Source organism: Numenius arquata, chromosome 7, assembly GCF_964106895.1.
Source record: "Numenius arquata chromosome 7, bNumArq3.hap1.1, whole genome shotgun sequence".
NCBI classification, from domain to species: domain Eukaryota; kingdom Metazoa; phylum Chordata; class Aves; order Charadriiformes; family Scolopacidae; genus Numenius; species Numenius arquata.
In genome coordinates, this window is record NC_133582.1 from 44407658 (window position 1) to 44428099 (window position 20442).

Genomic DNA, 20442 nt, shown 5'->3' on the forward strand with positions numbered 1-20442 from the left:
CACCGAACTGCCCCTTGATTGCCCCTGGTCGAACTTACGAAAGTCTTTCTTCCTCCCCAGCCTTCATTGTAGAAGGCTACAAGGTCCCTTACTGTCATTAGGTGATATCAGATGGCCCCCTCCAGTTGGAGTGTAGAGGGAGATAGTTGTGTAACACTTTACCCTTCTAATGTGTTACCTTGATGAACTGTATTGGCGGTTACTACCCTATTCAATAAAAACAAGAAAGCCTATTGGCTTATTTTTAAAACTTGAGCTGTGTGGGCATACATAGGATTGTTCTCATCATTGAGACTGGATACCTGCAAAAATCATTACATTAGTGATTCTGTTGTCCATTTACACAGATGAGAATGGAGGTCTAGTGGACTTCTATGATAGAGAAGATACTCAGTTTCATGTGGCAGCCAGAATAGGGCTGAGGCAAGATCAGGGCTAGTTGTCACCTGGATGATTCCCACCTTGTTCCACTCCAATGCCATGTTCTGTTTAAGAGTAAATGACTACCTGTAGTGCTGGTCTAGCATTTGGAACTATCTTTTCAGGAGAAAAGAGGGTATTTGAAGTACATGGATTTTGTAAGTTTTTGTGGCAGAAGCTGCATCACAGTGGAGTAACCAATTCCAGAATACCAATTGCAGAAATAGCCTTATTATCCACTCCTAAACCAGTATCATTTGGTGACTGGCCTGCTTATGAGAACGAGTTTTTAAACTGGAAATGTGGGGAATAGCTATTCTTTTTATTTAACAAGGCCTCTTTCTAGCTTTACACATCTTGCACCCCTCTCAGGACCATGGAAGGTAGTGCAGCAATGACTGTAAGAGTTAACTCAAGCTGTAGCTTGCAGACTTGATGCAAGTTTTGGCCTTTCTGTCTTGGAGGGAAATCTGCAGTGGTAGAACCTGTCCTCTACCTAGGAAGGAGCAGGCACATGCAGGCTGTGTGGAGTGAGGGTAGCACTTCATGGTGTCTCAGTAGTGAATGTGAGCCTGTGCTAATGTGAGTAAACCAGAATGCTAACCAAGCAAAAATCAGTTATTTCTTTTCTCTGAAAGATCTTTACGAGGAAGTGTGTGTCTTCCAAGCCTTTGTAATAGAAGGCTTCTGGTGTCTTGTTTTGCTCCTTCAGTGGTACCAGCAGAAAGGATTAAGATCAACTGACCGTCTTTATCTTAATTTGCCAACTGGATGAACTTTGAAGTTGCTTCCTCTAAGAAATTACCAGTATGGTCTTTCAGTGTTCTGTTTTTGGTAGTGTTTGTTATTAAAGCAAACTTAAATATTCTTTCACTCGTTTGAGCACAATAACATTAGGCTCTTTGGAGAGTGAAGTGTTGCTTCTTGCGGTTAGGTCTGTGACCTGTATGTAACAATCTGTATCTTCAGAATGTGTTATGTTTATATTGGCTGTGTGATCTTGAACCTTTCCTAGAAAGAAAGGGTGTGGGAGGAGAGGTTGTTCTGCCCATCCTCATTCACTGTGATATTTGTTAAGGGTGGTGTGCTTTTCACCTTGCCAGTGAAAATACTGGTTGTATTTTAAAAAACCAAACACACCTGGGTGGCCAGCAGCACAGGGATGTATTTTTACTCAAGTTGTTAATGCCTAATTGCAACTTTCTGAAAATACTAGTTCTCCCCTCTGCCATTAGGGGTTGTGGATATATGACTCAGTCTGTACCTAAAGCTGCTGCTGTGACTTGTAGTTTGTGAAAAGCTGGCATGTGAAAAGCTGGCAGTGACTAATGCTTGAACCATGAGGGCATAGGATGGGGAGGGGGCTCTCTAGGTTCTGTTTGGACAACTTGCTGCTCCCTAAAACACAAAGGCAGGCAATAGCTTTTAGGTTTTTTATGGCCCTTAACAATAAGGTGTGGGCTGGGTGACCCTTTTGACTAAGGAAATTGCTTGAAATTGCTTAAAAATACACATAGAGATGTCTTAAATACACATAGAAATCTGGTAACAGCTGATTGTATGCAAACTGGTTTTGCATGTGTGTGCATGTGCTCAGCTGCTAATGGAGGATCAAACATCCTCTTCAAATGAACCTTGGCTGAGTCGGAAGCCCCTTTGATACCTGTGCTGCTCTCTGCCAAGCAGCAGTAAAACCAACCCCTTTCTAGGAAGTTGGAAGCAACCAGACCAGAACTCTGGCACCTACAATGCAGGTGCCTGTTCAGCAGGACAGTTTATAAGGACCAGTTGGGAAGTATTACCAGAGTGCAGTAGCAGATGAGATTTTTAATATTGTGGAGGCTAGAGAAAGACAAAAGGAACTGGCCTTTGCTTTCTGTCTTTGCTACCTCAGTTATACTTAAAAAAAAAAAAAAAGTGATCATTAATGGGGATACAAATAGGCTAAATGCAGTCTTCTGGTCCTTATCTGTCTGAAGAAGCATGATATCTATCTCAGATGTATTGTTTTAAAAATATGCAACTATGTAAACAGCTTTCAACTGTAGTTTCTGAGAACTTTAAATCATTTCAGGAAAGAAAGATTGTATTCTAGTATTCTCTGAAGTACATTCGTTATGTTCTTAAAATCTCTGTTCTTCATGCTAGGGGAATAAAAGCTACTTGAATGATTCAAATGCTTGAGTCTTTGCTTTGTTTGATAATTTTATATATTATTTATATTATTATAATTATTATATTGCAGCATCACAGTGCAAATTTGGTCTGGAGAAATTAAAGAGTTTAATTTTTGCCTGCAAGATCTTTAATGCCTCCTTCCCTCCCACCAACCCTTTTCAAGGATAGTATTCCACTGTGCCAGATTGCCCATATTGCCACCAGAAAATTGCTTGGACCACTTCTTACAAAATCAAAGGTCAACTCCATGCCTTGGTGGCAGCTGGGAAACTAATGATTTAATGCTGCTTTGACCTTTGGCTTCCTAGTCCGTTTGAGTCTGACCCAATGTTTTAATTTTCCAATACTGCTGGGCAGTTGGCTTTTGTCTGTTTCCAGATGTAACTTGCATATTGAGGCCTGTTACTGAAGTGAGAACAAAACAACAAAACATCTCAGCCTGCAAGGGGAAGGAAAAATAACAGCACCTACATTTTTTTTTTTTTTTACAGCTGTCTAGTGAGACTAGCTCTTCTACAGCTAGCAAGGTCAGGTTTAGAATAACAAAATGTGAATATTTGTCTAGCATTTACATTCAGACTTTCTAATGTATTTTAACAGCAGTCTTGCTGAAATGCTGCTCTTTTACAGACCTGTAAAAAGTAAGACTAAAACCAGTAGCTCTTTCTCCCTCTGCCCTCGATTTCTCCAAATCCGTATTTTTTTTTATTGGAAGAAAAGTCAGTGTTTGATCTGATACTGAGAAACATCAGAAAAATAACCAGTTGGCTCTTTAAAATGAGTGTGCTTGCTGTTGTGAGGGAATAGAAGGGTAAAGTGAGATGGAGAGCAGTGGTGACTTAGCTTTTAGTGTGGTTATGAAGGTGTTTTTTTTGTTTGGTTGGTTTTTTTGAAGCACTACAACATTTGATAAGGAGTACTTTGTCATGGGGTTTTGATATATATATACAAGGTGAATATTGCATTAGGCTTTTGCAATACCGGTAATTTTGCAGTCATTGCGGGTACAGTTTGAATTTGCTATTAATGATGTGATAATGGTGGGGAAAGCACCCTAAGGTGGCCAGCCTTTTAATGAAAAGGCTGCTGATTGTTTGGAAAGATTCCCCTTGAGTACTGATGCATATGGAAACTCCTCTTTGCCTGAAAGTGCAAATCTCTTGTTTTGTCTGGTCTGTCTGCCCATCACAAGTACCAATCTTGATTCCTGCCTGAACTACCCGGCTGCTCTCAAAGGTCAGCTCATACCCGGGCTTGTGTGCGAGAGGTTAGTTTTTGCAGAGCAGATGGGCTCCTAAAACTTTTATGGTCTCCAGTCAAATCACCTCAAGCTGTAATCTCATTAAATCTTAAGTGAATCAGTGGGTCTGGTTATTACTTGAAAGCAGAGTTACAGGAAGCGATGTTCCTGATGCAGTAGGTCTGTCTTGGTAGTAAGCTACCAGAGGTACTTGGCTGTGTGTGGCTCTTAAAGCTGCTCCATTACTTTGATAGCAAAGGTGGTATGTGGGGTTCAGCAAGTTAACCTTTTGGTAGAGGACGAAGGTAGAGAAGCAGCTTTCCCTGAAATCCTTATTGGGTTAACTCACAGAGTTTTAGTTCTTACCTGCACTTCTGATTGCAAACCTATTACACCGTCCTGGTAAGCCATTTTTGTCTTAGAATAAATTAACCTAATAACTTGGTTGGAATGAGAGCAGAATGTTCAGCACTGTGCGTGCAGTTACTGAAAGAACTGCCTGACAACGTTGTCCAAAAGCCTGGCCTTTCTCTTAATAAATTCAGCATATTGTCTTTGGGAGTTCCTGTGCTGGAAAACACTACATAGAAGAATAGTCTAGAGGCAGACAGGTAGCTTCCTTGAAAGTCTTTTGACCAAGTAGACTTGGCTCACTGGGTTAATTGTCTTGTGCTTGGAGATCTGGTTAAATATGTTTCGTTCTTCTCCCTGGATTGCTGAAAGTATTTTTCTTTTTTAGAGAGAATGAATCTAATCTGTGACCTCCTCAAACTTTCTTCTTAACAGGTAGGGGACATGTAGGACTAGTTTGGCAATACCTAAAAAATTAATGATCATGGCTTAACATGTAAGACTTATGTGTACACAAGATTGTTCATAAAAACTTCCTGCTGATTGTGCAGAGATAATAAATTTTTTTCTGCCTTACCTACCTGCTTCCTCCCTTGGGGGCAGGGGGGATGGACGGACAGACCATACTCCGTGTAAGCCTGGCCTTTTGGTCAGTTGGTGTACCTCAACTGCAGCCAAACTCCTGCCAGTGCTTGTCAGAAATAACATTTCTAATTTAGATGTTCATGGTGCACTTCCGCTTGCTTTCACCGTAAGAATGGTCTCTTGCTTGGAATTGTATTATATGTAACAAGACAACATGGATTTTATCATAAAATAGCTTTTTTTGTAGTAAGACTAGTACCTATTTTTCTCAAAGAACTAGGCAAGGATTTAACCTTCTTAGCCATCTCTTCTTCCTTTGAAGTGAGTCACATTTGACTTTTCCCCTCTAGTTCAGCCTGGATAACTTTTTCTTCCCTTCACTGATGATTGAGCAAGCCTCCTGTATTTACATTTATCCCGATTTAAAGCTCAAACAAGGCTACAGTTAAAGTTCAGGGTAAGGCTAACTTGCCTGCATAATAGGGAAGCTATCTAAAGCTAGTGTTATGTTGAACGGGTGATGATGCTATTGAAAAGGCAGTGCTATCACTAAAGGATTCAAAGTATTTAAGCATTTCAAAAATTCCGAGTGCTTTCAAATTCTTAGAAGGTCCTTGAAATATATCGCTGAACCATGACAGGGTGGCACCAAGCCACTGTAGTTTGGTTAGACCAAAACTATAATGCTTTACAACGGAATTCTTGGTGGCAGTATGAATATGTACAGTATATACTCGGCCCATGGGAGCCCCATGGAATGGGTTAAATATAGAGTGTGTGTATCAGCCAGAACTTAAACCTTGACTGGGATGAAAGATTGTCCTCAGTCTCCCAAAACTGAACCTACTACTCAATGATGGCGTCTATGGTAAAAATACAAAGTGCAATTATTAGTGTTTCTTATACATTGCCTGGAAGCACCTCAAATCTACGCTGCAGTTTGAAGGAGTAGTAATTTTGTTCTCATTCAGTTTTCATTTAATTGAATATTCATCCTGGATTGCTCATCTCTTCCCACCTCTCCCAAATTCAAGAGGAAAGCAATCTTAAATCATCTCCATGAGCAAAAAGTCTGTTCTACTAGGACACTGTGCAGCACCTAAATCTATGACAGAAAGGCAGAAAGTTGTTTGGTTTTTTTTTTTTGGGGGGGGGGGTATGTGGGGTTAAAAATAAAAAAAAACACACCACTTTGTCAGGGTGGGAAAACACAGCCTTTAAACTTGCTTGTACCTTTATTTCACCAATTTGGAAATAAGTGTGGGTCAGGTGAGTGATTAGAGTTCTGGTACTTGTGAGGTCTTCGTTCTGCTCTGTTGCCAGAGAGGCAAACAGCTAGAGATATATATGAAGAGTAGTTAAATTGTCCATCAGGACTTGTCTTAAATCTTCAGATAGAAATAAAAATGTCTCTAATTTTGTGTTAATGGCTTGTAAACAGAAGTTTATCTGTTGTTCTTGCTGTTGTAAAGTGATGGAGAAAAAAATTTGAGTAAACACTTTGAATTCCCAAGAGATCTCCTTATTCTTACATATTTTTCTTTTATGATTTACAGTACCTTTTTGGCACTAACTGCAGACCTGTGTCATTATATGATAGACTGATGAGAATTTACTCATTCACTCGCAAGGGATTAAAGAGTAACCTGCAGTAATGTTTGTTATATGATTATTGAAATGCCCTGTGGCTGTTAAGACAGCTAGGTCTTCCAAAACAAACATTAAATACTAGAGTTCAGTTGGAAGTAATAGTGCACTGGCACCCATAGGATAACACTTTCATGAGGAGTCTTTCATAGAATGTGATTGTGTAATCCTCCTAAAAAATAAGAGGAATTGTAACAAGCATATTAATCTGACAAATTTAGTCTGGCATTCTACTATTAGCAGCAAAGCTTTGACCCTCAAGGACATCATTGTTTCTCTGAATGAGATACTCTGTGCCAAGTCCTGTGCTGGAAGATAATAATTATTTTTGACATGGATGGTACAATTTGATGGTATTAACTGAGGAACCCTGGTACAGTGTATGTATAATACACTTCTAGAAACTGTTGTCCGGGTCTGGAGCAAACAAATTTCTCTTCTTTCAGTGCAATCCAAATTTGTTCTTGCTTAATTAAGATTCCTCATTTATGAGGAATCCCAACTGAAACCTCAACATGTTGTAATTTTTCTTCCTGCTCTGAAACATGTGTACCTTAAGCTAGTAAAAATTTTACACTTGCATATTTTTAGTGTGTGACTGTTTGAGAGGATGATGGTATGGAGGGAGAGCTTGAATGTTTTTTTGAAAAGATACCTTCCAAATGTTCATGCTAGCCGTTTTTGGGTTTCAGTGAAGTTCCTTCTAAGGCCTTATTCTGTAAGGACTTGGTATGTGGGTATATAGTTATTTTAAAAATAGTGTTTGAGATGGAGTAAGGCAAGAGGAGCAGAGAAGGCAACAGAGTGGGCCAGTTCAGTGCTGCCTTTGTGCTTTCCACAAAACCTGTTCTACATAAGCAGTAACTAAAAACATTGCAGTATAAAACACTTGGAATGGGTTTATATGTCAGTTTTCCCAGACAACCGCCTTGCCTGTATTTCCTAATAAAAGACTATAGTTGGTTATATTCACTTTGACCTGAGTTTGATGTACATATGGCACTGGTGGTAGCTGGGCTTGTTTAATAGGCATGGATTGTTTCACAATTAAAGAAGGAAAAAAAAAAAATTAACAGCTCCTGCTGTGGGGGTTCAGTACCATGGCTGTTCTTGTTACAGATTTTCTCTGAAGAGAGAAGAGGTGAAAGGCAGAAGTGGGAGAAACAGCAGAACTGTGCTGTTGCCATCAGATGTTCAGGCTGCAGTAGTAGCCAGTGCCTAATGCTGGGACGGTGAGGGGGAGAAGGATGACACTTTCTTCCCCTGTCTGCCTCGCATGCTTGGCCAACTGGGCAGTTTCCCACTGAGAAAATGTGTGAAGCAGGAGGAATTCTTTCCTATAATAACGCACGTGATCAGCATATGCTCATATGCATAAATTTATATTAATGTTCTTGGTTTTACTCCATGTAGTTTAAACTGCCATAGGATCACTATGGTTCTGTTTCTAAATTTAAATGGATAGAGGTTTTTAATTTTTTTGCATATGCAAGAGTCTAAGTCTTACTGCTTCCTCTGTAGTGATACTCGTTTGCCTAACACTAGGTGAATCTCTGTTGAAGAGCTGATACTGGAAGGGTGTGCATGTGTGACAGGGATATTGTCTTGTACAAGTATTTATACTGATTTGCCTACCAGGCTATTACACAGACTGGAGTTAGAGTCTAGTGGTTGTGATTAGAATTCTGAATTGCTTCATTTTGGTAAATGTATCTTAACAACCCTCTTTGTTAAAAGGGCTTTGAGATTTGTTAGCCTAAAGGTTGATATTTTTTTCTTTCATTATAACACAAATTCTCCTTTTAAAAAAGGTGTAGAGAGATGATTTTTTTTAATTCTGTAGAGATTATGTAATGTTATTAAAAATTATTTTAAACAAATAATCAGTAGAGAGGCAAACCTTGCCCAAATAGATTATGCACTTGAAGAGAGAAATTAAAAGATGCTGAGCTACCTCATACTTCTGGTTTTATATTAATCATACTTCCATATAAAAAATAGCTTTGTTTGTCTGAAATTTATTACTTTTAAGCACTGTTCTCTACTAGTTGTTTTGACTCTGGGTTCTTGTACTCTTCCCCTATTATTGGCAGTTAAGGCCACACAAGCAAGGGGGAACAATTAGACAAAGCTGCAAAGTGGACTCAGAATTCAGAATTGTTTAGTTTTCTAGTATTGTCTAGCGACTGCAGTTTGAATTGCAGGTTAAAATAATGTGGTGGTGAAACTGTAGGAGTTTTCAAATGTGCACTTCCAATCTTTTTTTTTTTGTAACAAATATGTACTAGATGATGTAATTAAAACATTACGCTATGTGAAAGAATAAGCGCAAACTCATGTTCTAAAGAATATTTTTTTGGAACCAGTAAAAGCAAAAGAAATAAAAAACCCCCAACCTCAAAACCCCACACAACACAAAAAACTGAGGTGGAACCTATCACAGAATTAAAATGGGGGAAGCCACAATTTCTCTGGATAAATGTGTTTTCTCATACTCAGTTTTTCCCTGAACAATTGACTGTTATGAATTTAAGATGTCTAGCCTTATAGGCTTTCTGACCCCCCAGAGAAACCCTCTAAAAACATTAATGGGAATCTGTTGCACCAGAGTAAATTTTCTTAGGTAGTGGTGGTTTGACTACAGACTACCTCTATAAGAAAATGTAATCCTACAAAAGACCTGTTTGTGCTGGGATCAGGAAACTGCACTGGCAAACTGCATGCAGCCCATCAGCTTAAGATGTTTCACAATTGGCTTGTCTTCGTCATGAGGACTAGCTGGTCCTTGAGTGAAATCCAGGAACTTTAGCATTTGTTTCTCTTCCCACTCCCTTCCCCCATCAAATCCAAAAGGAATAAGGTTTGGTTTTGGGTATATTGAGAGACAAAAACGTTTTCTAGCTATTTGTTTGCAAGGCATATTATAGCATCCTTAGCATCAGCTTTCCATGTGCAGGTCAATAGTTGCCAAGGACCTGAATGGAAGTAGTGTTCTCTGCAGTGGTATAGGAACAGCACAGAGTTGAGGAATATAGATTTTGAGAGGCGAGGTAGGTCTATGCTGATGTTAGTCACCCAGCAAGATGCAGGAGCCTCTGGTATACCCTGACTCCTGTTCTAACCTGTCCTGTGCATAGAAGGAAAAATTTCAAAAGCTCTGATGCTGAGCCGTGCAGGAAAAGGGGTAATGTGTTACGTAAGGAGTCTGTAGAGATCTTGAAGTTTGTTGCTTCTCTCTCTAAGAAACAAAATGAAGTGTGCAATACCAAAGCAATTGTCAACCCGTTATGATTTACAGCATCACCGATATCATGGCCAAGCTTTAACTGAGAATTGTAAGACATTCTAGCTTTTCAGAGAGCTGAGTAGTTAGGGAGGCTTGGTGAAGGATTTGTAGGGACTTACAGCAGTGACTTGGACAGATGGGTTTGAAAGTGGAACTGGGTCCTGACCCACTCTAATGTCTGCTTCCACAGCAGGCTATTAACTTGCTTGCTTGAGCTGTTGAATATTTAGATCCTCCCACTGTCCCCTGTGCCAAGACCACCCTGCTGCTACTCGTGTCATGTAGATTTGGCACAGAAGCTGCATTTAAACAGCTAATGAGTTGCATGTTGAAGCACAGGCTGGTCTCCTCTATTGAAATCTGTAAAAGAGCTGACTTATCACTGGCTAAGTAATCTACTAGCTACTGATACTATTGCGTCTTTCCATACACTGGCTACTTTACCTGCTTTAGTACTGAAGCAGATGATGTGACTTTAAAAAAAAAAAAAAGCCACACAGCAGTTTTTCTTACCCCAAACAATTTCCTTACAAGAAAATTGCAGAATGTAGCCATACTGTTGTACAGTAATTAAATGATAGCCCACTGTGGGCTAATTATACCTGTGCCACCCCAGTATTAGACTATTAAGCCTTGCTTATCCCTATCTAGGAAGAATTGGAGCAGTGAGTTAAGGTGGATGTGAGCTGTTCTTTCCAGCCCATCAATAATGGGACTCTGAGGCAGTACATTAGATCAGCTGGCCAAGTTACCTTGCATCCAAGAGCTTTTAGAAAGCTAGCTGATGAGATGCTGATCCTCAAACCCCTGGCAAATTCCGGGTGAGTGCTGTAGTGCTCCCTCCTTGTTTAGAGTGGATGAACAGGAGGGTGCTGCAGCTACCAGAAGTGCTGCTGTGGGAAATGCTTGGGATGCTGCAGTTCCAGGGCTTCATGTGAGTGGCTATAACCAGGAGCTACAGTCATCACATGTAGTTCTACTTACAAGGTTTTAACTCAAAACACGGAGGGTGCAATTTGATAGTATGCTGGAGCCAGCAGATCCTTAAATTAGCTTTGCCAAAGGTGTGACTTCCTGCCTCCTAACCCCAGTTTGCAGCCTGTTGTCGCACAGTTTACAGTGATGATGTTGGCCTTCGGAGTGATCTTGATTGTCACTTCTAACCCAAGTCCTTTTGAATTTGTAAATGCTGTTTGCACTGGCAAAGACAACTTAAATGGTCTTTGCTCCACTCCCAGCTGACTGTTAATACTCACTGGATTTTCTAAACTTTGTTAATGGAACTGTGTGTCTTCCAAAAACCCTCTGATGATTTGAGATTAAACCTAGATGATTTGAGTGACCCAACGTTTTCACATCACCACTCTAAAATATTTAGCTGTTCTAGCTGTTTTTACTGGCTTCATGACATCACAGGAGAATTGAAGAAGGAAAACATCAGGAGCTTTTAGAGTGTGGTAGTCTGTTTGGTTTAACAGCCTGTTTAGCTTCTGAGACTCAACTCCAGTTAGATACCGTTCTTTCAGTTAGAACTTGAGATGAATGCTACCAATGAGAAGCTTTACACTGATTTCCAGTTGTGAGGTTGGCGAAGTACCAAAACTGAACCATGTGGCTTAGCACTGTAGCTCAGCTGATAATTAATAGATAGCTGTCATCAGATGTGTCTATGTCCTTAGTTGTGGGTTCTTCTTCCCCCCTGGTGCTGACCCTACTGCTATTCTGATCCTAGGTTCAGCTGATTGAATAAACTGTTTTCTAAAACTATTTTTTACTGTTTGTAAAGATCCCCAAATCTCTTCACTGAGGCTGGAGGAGCGGTGAAGGGGAGAAGAAGGCAGGAGGTATAGGGCTTCCTCTTGGAGTGGTTGTCAGTTTAATTGTGGAGTGAAATGACAGGCTTGCACTGTGTGTGGCTCACACCGGGAGCAGTGCTGGTTAGACTGAGAGTTTTATAAGCGAGTTTCCTCCCCCCTCATGTGCTGGGCCGAGAGATACCCATGTGGCTGAGAAACTGGAGCAAGGAACAGAACCCACTGGAGCATCTAAGGGAAGGAAGGCTATTAACAATAGTGCTAGAAAAAAAATGCATGTGGAATTACAGCTTTTATGTCCTACAAACAGACCTGCATGATTCCTAGTCATCTGTTAACTGGACTTTTATTATTCCATGTGGGGTACGGAAATCAAGCTGAACTTAACAGAAGGGCTGAGTAATCCTCTTGCACTTCATGAACTTATAAATGGACCAAAACCCATCTCTGTTCATCCAAGTGGCAAAGGAAGGTAATAAATAGCAAACTGTTTTCATTATTCCCACTTGGTACAACTTTCTGTGCATAACTGCATGGCCTATGTAGTATGGGCTGTAATGCTCAAAGGTGCCAATATTCTTGTAGAAATTGTATTATTAGAATACTGACTTGAATTTGAGAAATAACTTTTTTAACTTGTGGAGGTCTTCTGGAACTGGTGTGCTATTTCCCATTCCACTGGATGCAGCAAGGAAAATTGGTGTTAAGCCAGTCTCTTCTACACAGTAGGTTGAAATAGAGATTCTAATAGTAATTTGATCATTAATTGGTACACAGAAACATGAGAGGTTTTTAAGTATCTCTGAAAGCAAAATGTTTCAGGTGTACCAGGAAATAGCCCATAGTTCTGATGTGTATTATTTGGCTTACTAATATCTTTAGTCTTTATATTTTGTATTTAAATTTCAAGAGTTATATCAGTGCAGAAGTTGACCACCTAAAACTCTGATCGTGGTGTGAACCAAGTTAATTGTCACACATCGTTATTAAAATAGACCAGCTTCCTGTAGAGTAAAAATGTTACATCTTTCCACTTAAACGTGCAACAATTATCTGCACCAATCTCTGACCTAGTCATCCTGGGTGGTTTGTTTATGTGCTGTTAAAAAATAAATAAATAAAAAGTGCTGCATGCATGATGCAGGAACGCAGCTGCTTCTCCAGTTCAGGGAGGTGGGGGGTGGTGGGGAAGGGGGAAGGGGACGACCAAACCAAACAAAACACAGTGCTGAGGGAGGAGGACCAAAATTCATTGGAAAATTAGTTTATACTAAATTCATAGTGATCTAAGCTTTACACGCTGCCTAACAAAGCCTCTGGTGTTTGAGTTATTGTCAAGGGAACTAGATAATAAAACACCTTTAGTAATGGAAAACTTTAGACTGACTATGGTAAGTATGATTTTTTTTTTTTTTTTGGTCATAAACTCAAGCTAAGTTAACTTACAGATGCCATACTGAAACTTTTTCAAAAGCAGAAACCAAGAGCCTACTGTTTTGTCTGTACATTTTTTTTTAATGTTGGTTAAGATTACAGTATAGCTTTCAGAGCATCAGACTTGTATTTTAAAAATAATGTGACCTTATGTGTTGCTGCCTTGTACGAATTCTTAATGCTGTAGGCTTAAATAAAATCATTGCAAGCCACTGAAATATCATGACAGAAAACAAACGCTTAAACATGGTTAGATTCCATATGCTTTATTGACAACTGCATGCATATGTGCTCTGAAATGAGAGAAATCAAATGTTTGCAAGCTGGGAGGAGAAGGGCACTGAGTATTGCTGAAGGAACGTTTATTTAAACACAGGTTAAGCATAAGCCTTCTCAACTGCTGTTTCTGCTGAATTTTCCTCTGTCATGGTGCCTACTACATTCCATTGCTTTTGTCTGGGCTTGGTATTTGGGAAATTTTGGTGAGGGCTGGAAGGTGGGGGGGGGGGCACGCTGGAAGCTGGTCAGCAGTAAGGATAGGAGCGCTGGTGTGGGAATTGTGGAGTGGGGTCAGGGTTTAACTTTAGTGGCCATTCATCAGATGATGATTGATTGCTGTGCAGTCCCAGGGGACGTTTAACAACATCTCCGCCCATCCCCCTGCCCCCTTTGAAAGCAGATGGACCAAAAAATGGGGAGAGCGACACCCAGGAATTCCTGCTGTTGTAAAATGTTTTTACGGTGCACTGTACAGCCTTTCCTGAAGCAATCACATTTATGGCCTTGCTGTTGTATTTCTTGGGCTGCTGTGGCTGTAAAAGATGAATAGCCCTGTAATATGGTTCACTGATTCTGTTTAAATTGAAGTAGGCTCCCTTTATTGTTTTGTGTCTAAAATTGTGTGCCACCAATTCAGGAAATATTTCCTGTTTGGGAAATAATCAACCCATAGCTGATTTATTTTAAAATAAATCACTTCTAACTATCTCTAAAACTGTTCCATTCTTGCTTCTGACTTCTCCCTTCATTTAATTTTGGTGGAAATTCTAAAAATACTAATTAATGTAGTAAAGCAGTTTTTTAGCAATTTTTTATTTATTTTTTTAACTTGCTTATGAATCTTTTTTTTTCCCCCTTATTAGTTAGTTACCAAACTGGGTGTTGGAAGGGCACCAGTTTTTATCTTCCAATACAAACAATTGTATTTTTACTTAATTGCTGAACAATTGCTACAGAAAGAAACAATTCATTAAATGCAATTTGCACAATTCTGAATTTCTTTGAAAGGAGAAATCTGTCTCTGCTTTCTTCTCATTTCTCTTTCCTTGTTGCCTATCAGAACAGTTGTGTGGTTTGGAAAAAACAGCATGTTTGAAGGTTTTTGCTTATAAAACAGTTTTTCCTACATTTGGGAAAATAGTGAAATTAACAAGACAATAACTAATTTACAACTTGGTGCATCTTTTTGACTATATCACCTCAACCTCTTCAGATAAGGTGGAGGGGGGGAAGTGGTGTTTCGTTTTTTTTTTTTATGCTGAGTATCATAAGCTGATCTCTGTTATGGAAGATTTAGTATTACTCTTCCCTTCCCACTATGCCTGCCCATTGACATTTCAAGATCAGTCTTACTATTTGCTCTATAAAGAGCATAGAAGGATCCGTATGTTGCTGTATTAGCAGTGCAACTGGAATGTGGTGTGGCCTCTTCACACTGCTGAAATTGGAAGAAGGGGAGGCTTTGCCAGCCTTGTAGGTACACAAGTGCATCAAATCTGAGTTGAGGACACACTTGTGTATTGTCCTACTTACATTATTGGTATGATTTTTTCTTTTTTGCAGCGGGTTGCTTGTTGGGTGGTGTGTGTGGTGGATTTGGCTTATTTTTCCCCCCTTCTATTTAGAAACAGGCACAGAAACTTAATCTAGCAGTACGTGACCTTTGTGGCCGTGACCCAGGGACTGGGATGTGAGCAGGCTTGAGTTTAACAGTAAATGGCTGGTTGTGGTTGCAGGCGCAGGCAAGCTGGATGCTGAGCTCCAAGCCCCATTAGCCTGGCTGGCACAGCTTCCTGCCTCTGTTGCACAGCTGGGTACCTCCCAGCTTAATTCTCTGGGAGTGTGGCCCCACTGCTGTGTAGAGCTGATGGACAGCCTGCTGGGTGCTCCTGACAGTGAGTATGTGAGATTGACCACAGGATGAGAATTGCCCTTCTTGTACCTCTTGCCAAGTTTGGGGGTTCTGTTGTAGTCTTTGTGCCCAGAAAGGAGTTTCTGGGGGTTCCTAGTTCACCTTGAAGCTGGCTGACTCTTCCAGTTCTCTTCTGGTGGCTAGGCTGTCTTCCCTGCTGAGAGCAGTGGGGGTTATGCATTTATGCTTTCTCCTCTGTGTATTTAAGGTAACTGTTTTAAAGTGTAATAATGGAGATCAGTCCATTACTGTCTGCTCCTTTTCTCCCAAGCCTGTTAACTGTTTTGCTCTCAGATTTAAATCTAGGTTGTTTTCACCATTTTGTTTACTAAGAAACAAATATGAGGCTGTATCAAGGGCTCTGTAGTATTTACCCAAGACTTTCCCCTTCCGTGTCCTATATTATCTGCATATTTCTGAAATGAGATTATAGCTCCTGTCTCTCTTAATTCTAAATTCAGGAGTGATGTTTTCCACCACATTTTGGTGGGTGGCAAGAGGCAACTGAATAGCTTAAATTTAGCTTCTCTTTGGTTTGAGTGGCTGGATTACTTTTTACCACGGGATGCTATTACCTTGCAGCAAGAGTGCCTGTGGTGTTTTACCAAGCTTTTGCTTCTGGTGTTGACTCTTTTGGAGGACTAACAACAGATTTAACTTGCTTCTGGACTTCTGTTCATATGGTCACCATTTTCCTTTCAGCTGCTCCGCTTGATTGAGGCCCCAAATCCCTGCTGTATGTTTTTAAAGTATATCAGATTCATATGACTTAACTTGATACCCTGTCTTGGTTTTCATTCTCTCTCAACCTCTCAGTTGTTTAAGTGGAGTCATTCAGCAACATGTAATAAACATTCTCTGTAACTTCAACAGCAAAATTACAGAATTGCATGAGCAAGTGAACATTGTATACAGATTTAGACAACTGCAGTGTAAAGACAAGGAACCCTGTAGTTGAGGAATATGATGCATTTGAGTAGTGCATTTTAGAGCCCAGGCAGCTTTTTACTTACAAAAGACAGAGGATCTGAGACAGTGCTTGAGGGTTTAGTGTTTGAACAGAAGCAAAACACAAGTCTCTTCTAGTTTCCCTACAGCAGAACTTAACTTTCAAAAAAAAAAAAAAAAAGTGTTTTAGTAAAATCTGACATGTGTGCATGAAGACACACATACCCCTTTGAGGAATTAATCCATCTACCACTTCAGCTGTTGCACTTACAGGAGTTTAAAATGTCACTTCATGCAGCACAGGCAATCTGAGGGAATCACCTGTCCTCTCTTCCCCCTTCCTTTTGAGGAAGAAGGAAAAGGGGGATGTTATGCACCATATCGTGAACAGTTAGCTGGAATCGGGAGTGGCTGGATGACAGCTGTGAGAAGACAGGCATATCAGACACTTGCCCAATCTTTGTTCTGCTCTTGCTCCTTCCTGTGAGGTAGATGTCAAATAGCTGATGATGGAAAAAATTATAGTATGAAACATCGTTTGCCATTTTATAGTGGATTTCTGACTCTTTCATGGTAATCTAGATTTTCTAACATTACACCCTAACAAAAATAGTGTATGTAGTTAAGAGCAAGACTTTTAATGCAGAACTTTCTTGTGTTGAAGTGGTGTACTACTTCACTTGTATTGATGAAAACAGAACAGCAGAACAGCCGATTTCTGCTTGCCTCGAAGAAAGCACACTTCCGTGGAAGGTGCTCTTTCTGTGTGCTGCTTCCCTCTACTGGGTGGAATGGGAACAGTTACAGCTGATGAATGGATCCAACTTCCTAGGCCAACACCTTGGTGCAAGACTTTCATTGTGATTTGAATATAAGAGTTCTGAGTGCTTTGTGAATAGAATAGGGGTTTAGTGGTTACCCACAGTTCACTGTAGCATTCAAATGCTCTGATGAGCATGGTAATGTTTCGGTCTTGTTCTCCACCAACTCGAGCATCTCCAAGTATCACTAGCATAGAAACACTATGACATAGCAAAGGTTTTTTTTGCTTTGCTATTAGGAGTGGCAGAAGGGAGTCTTGCCTGATATTGTCACTACCCTGAACATGAGGGATTTAGATAATTTGAAAAAAATAAAGAATGGTTCTTGGGCATGCATACTTCATTTTCACCTTCTGGGATGTGGGTGTGCGGTTCTCCAGTGCGGTGATTATTAATGACCCACTTAAGAGAATGTGGTGCTTGTGTATGCAGGAAAAGTCTTCACCTGAAACTTGCCATAGATGACATCTCCAATGTGCAAGTGTTGGCAGATGGCTTCCGCTCTTAAGAGGAGCTGATGTGGACACTCTTCCTAGTATTGTATTGCAAAGAAAACAATGACACTTCCATCTAACTGTTAGAGCATGATTTGGAGCTTACTGGGAGAGATAGCTCTTCCTCTGTGGAGAAGCTATTGTGAAGTCTTTGCCTATTTCTACTGCCTCTAACCATCTCCTTTAGAATTGAGCTGTTGGATTTTTTTTTTTTCATCCTGGCACTGTTTTCTCTTTAATTCTTAATTAGATAGGGATGTAGATTTACTTTTTTTTTTTCTTCTAGGTACTGCATTTCTACTGTGATACCTGTTCTGTCCCCATTTGTCGGGAATGTACCATGGGACGACATGTGGGTCACAGCTTTATCTACCTCCAAGATGCCCTCCAGGACTCCAGGACTCTCACTATTCAGCTCCTGGCAGATGCTCAGCAAGGACGACAGGCTATTCAAGTAAGATACTCCCAACTTGAGTACTTTATTTCCCCCCACTTTTCTCCCACAGCTTGCCTGTTACAGGGCAAGGTGTCAAGGCAAAAAGCTCTCTGCTTCTGCTGTCAGTCTTCTCACCCCTTCTGTTCTCTCAGATCTCTGACAGAAGTGGCTGTGGAGCTGAAAACAGAGTGCTGTTTGTGAATTTTGCATTCTTGCAGCATAATCCTGTCATGTAAATCACAATATATATGAAGCTCTGTACAAACGCACTTGAGTGTGAAGCATTTTGAAGCAAGTTCTGATCCTGTATAGCAGTGCTAAGCCTGGTTTTTGTTTCTACAACGGAGACTTATTTTCAGCTGTCTTCTATGCCTGTACAGCATCTAGCACTGTAACTACCTATGACTCTGGTTATGTCTTCAGTGGTGCCACCAAACATAAAATACTAATCAGCTGCTGGATTAGTGTGAAACTTGTGGCCTTCCTGTGTGAAGGATCTGGAGCTATCTCCATACAAGGATTACTCTGCACACACAGATGCCTGCTATAACTGCCTATTGTGTTCTACTTCAGCTGTTTTGTAATGCATATATATTACAAATAGGTAATGCATATATAAATACCAGGCAAGGACTGGAAGGAAGGTAGTACATTGCTTCAAACTACAGAAGAAACTTACGCAGGGAATTAACCTAATCTAATATGTAGACAGTTACTTTTGCTGAATAATATGTAGTAGTAAGTGTCATATGAAGTTAGCAGTAGTTTTGCTTGTATGGAGACTTTAGGAAAACATTTTCAGAAGCTACGCTCCACACTACTATCATTTCATTTTGTTAGCCTCAAATGCTCTAGATTTGAGCTGGATAGTCTGAAACTCAACACTTCTATGTGATTTAACTAATAAGATTTTTTTTTTTTGAGTAAACATTGATAGAATGTCATCTATAGGAAGCAAACTTACTTTCTGAATTGGGTGTGCCTTCTTGGCATATGTGTGATACAATAATAATTAAAACAACCAAACCTGTTGTCCATCCATCGTTGCTTGTTTCTAGTAGATGAGGATTTTAGTAGGTCTCTTAAATTTTCTTACTAACTAAAAACTGTTAAATTTCTTCTTCCATTGTTGTTGGCAGGGACAGCTCCTTCAGTCTCTCCTAAGTCACTTTCCTGCAGCACCACGGAATTCTTCCGTACTCTGGGCAGGTTATTAGATATAGGGCTTGTGTGTCTTGGGGACTGACTTTTGAAGTTGAATCCCTTTCTGTCACATAATAATTTTTCTGCCTTACTGGTTAGTGAGAATAAGCCATAACTTTTTAGCCTGTCAGATAGATAGAACTCTTAAGTAAGCTTCTTCAGTGGGACAGGAGCACCTAAATTTTCTTTCCTTAAGTCTTTGCCCCTGTGAAATGGAATAATAAGTATTACGATGGCATAGATATTAAACTGTTGTTGATGTCTTCCTTTAGCTTGTGATGTTAACTTGTTATGACAGAGCAAACACCAAGTTTTTGGAACTGGATGTCTAACTTAAAACTCCATCTTAAGACAGAATCCTGCAAACCTTAGCTTCTTTAAAGATTTGTTTTAAATTGGATCATAAGGCTCTTCAGCGGTGTCCATAGTGAAACATTTAATGTCCCCAAAATGAGCAAGAAGAATGGGATTAGACTAGTTTAAAGAACCTCACCGGTCCAGCGTTCTGAATTTTCTCTGGTCTGTCTTAGACAAGGTCTTGTCTGTTGGTAATTAAATTACTGCTTTTGACCTCCAGGACTCTTAATCATCTATCTGGTGTGGATAAATAATCTAAGAAGGAACTGTCTCTTAGAGTGGAAATTAGCAGAATGTCATTCAGTACCACTCTACTACTATTGCATGACAACTTTGGTGCCTGCTTACTCCCTACTGGGTTTACTTTGCTTATTCCTCCCCCATTTTCTTCTGACTTTTATGGTGGAGGCTCCTGCCACCATGGTGAGCTGACTCCTTTACAGCGGTACAGGTAGAGGGTGGGTGGTACTGGCTATGGTCATGTAACTTGAACAAGCAGCTCAACTGAATTTAGCTTTGCCCTGGTCTAGCTACAGCCCATCCAGGTTAAGAGGCTATCTTGGAAGTGTTAACCAGGCAGCTTGTATAAAGATTCTGTAAAATAAGCCATGCTTTTCAAGAACTGAGTTGTCTTACTGGTTTCATGGGCTTTTTAATCTTGCCTGCTGTACAGAAGGGTGTAGTGAGCAAGCAGATCAGTGTTAAAGCTGAGGTGGTGGTAATCTGCGAGTGCAGGAATGGGAAGACTGTACAACTTAAGTCAGCTACTACCTAAGCTACATCAGCAACAGCTAGAAGGGCATGTGATGCAGTTAAAAACAGAGGTGCCTGACTCAAAGGTTGATGGAGTGAGCGTGCTGCATTAGAAAGTTTCCATGGAGCAGAGCTTTCCTTGTTCTTGGGCTGTGAAGGTATGTATTTATCCTGGGGAGGAGACAGCATGTCAGCATGAATTTGCAACAACCTCTAAACTAAGTAGACTCTAAAAGAAATCGGCTTGAGTGCTTTTATTAAAGTTTGAAAACAGTCAACAGGGA

At 40.2% G+C, this 20442-nt stretch overlaps 1 protein-coding gene across 1 annotated transcript in view; it reads left to right on the forward strand.

Annotated features, from left to right (window-relative positions):
- TRIM71 (tripartite motif containing 71) overlaps positions 1 to 20442 on the forward strand; it is a 54587-nt gene that overhangs the window by 23657 nt on the left and 10488 nt on the right. The window contains exon 2 of the mRNA XM_074150948.1: positions 17696 to 17863. Within this exon, the coding sequence (XP_074007049.1) occupies positions 17696 to 17863 (168 nt within the window). The remainder of the gene's footprint in view (positions 1 to 17695; positions 17864 to 20442) is intronic.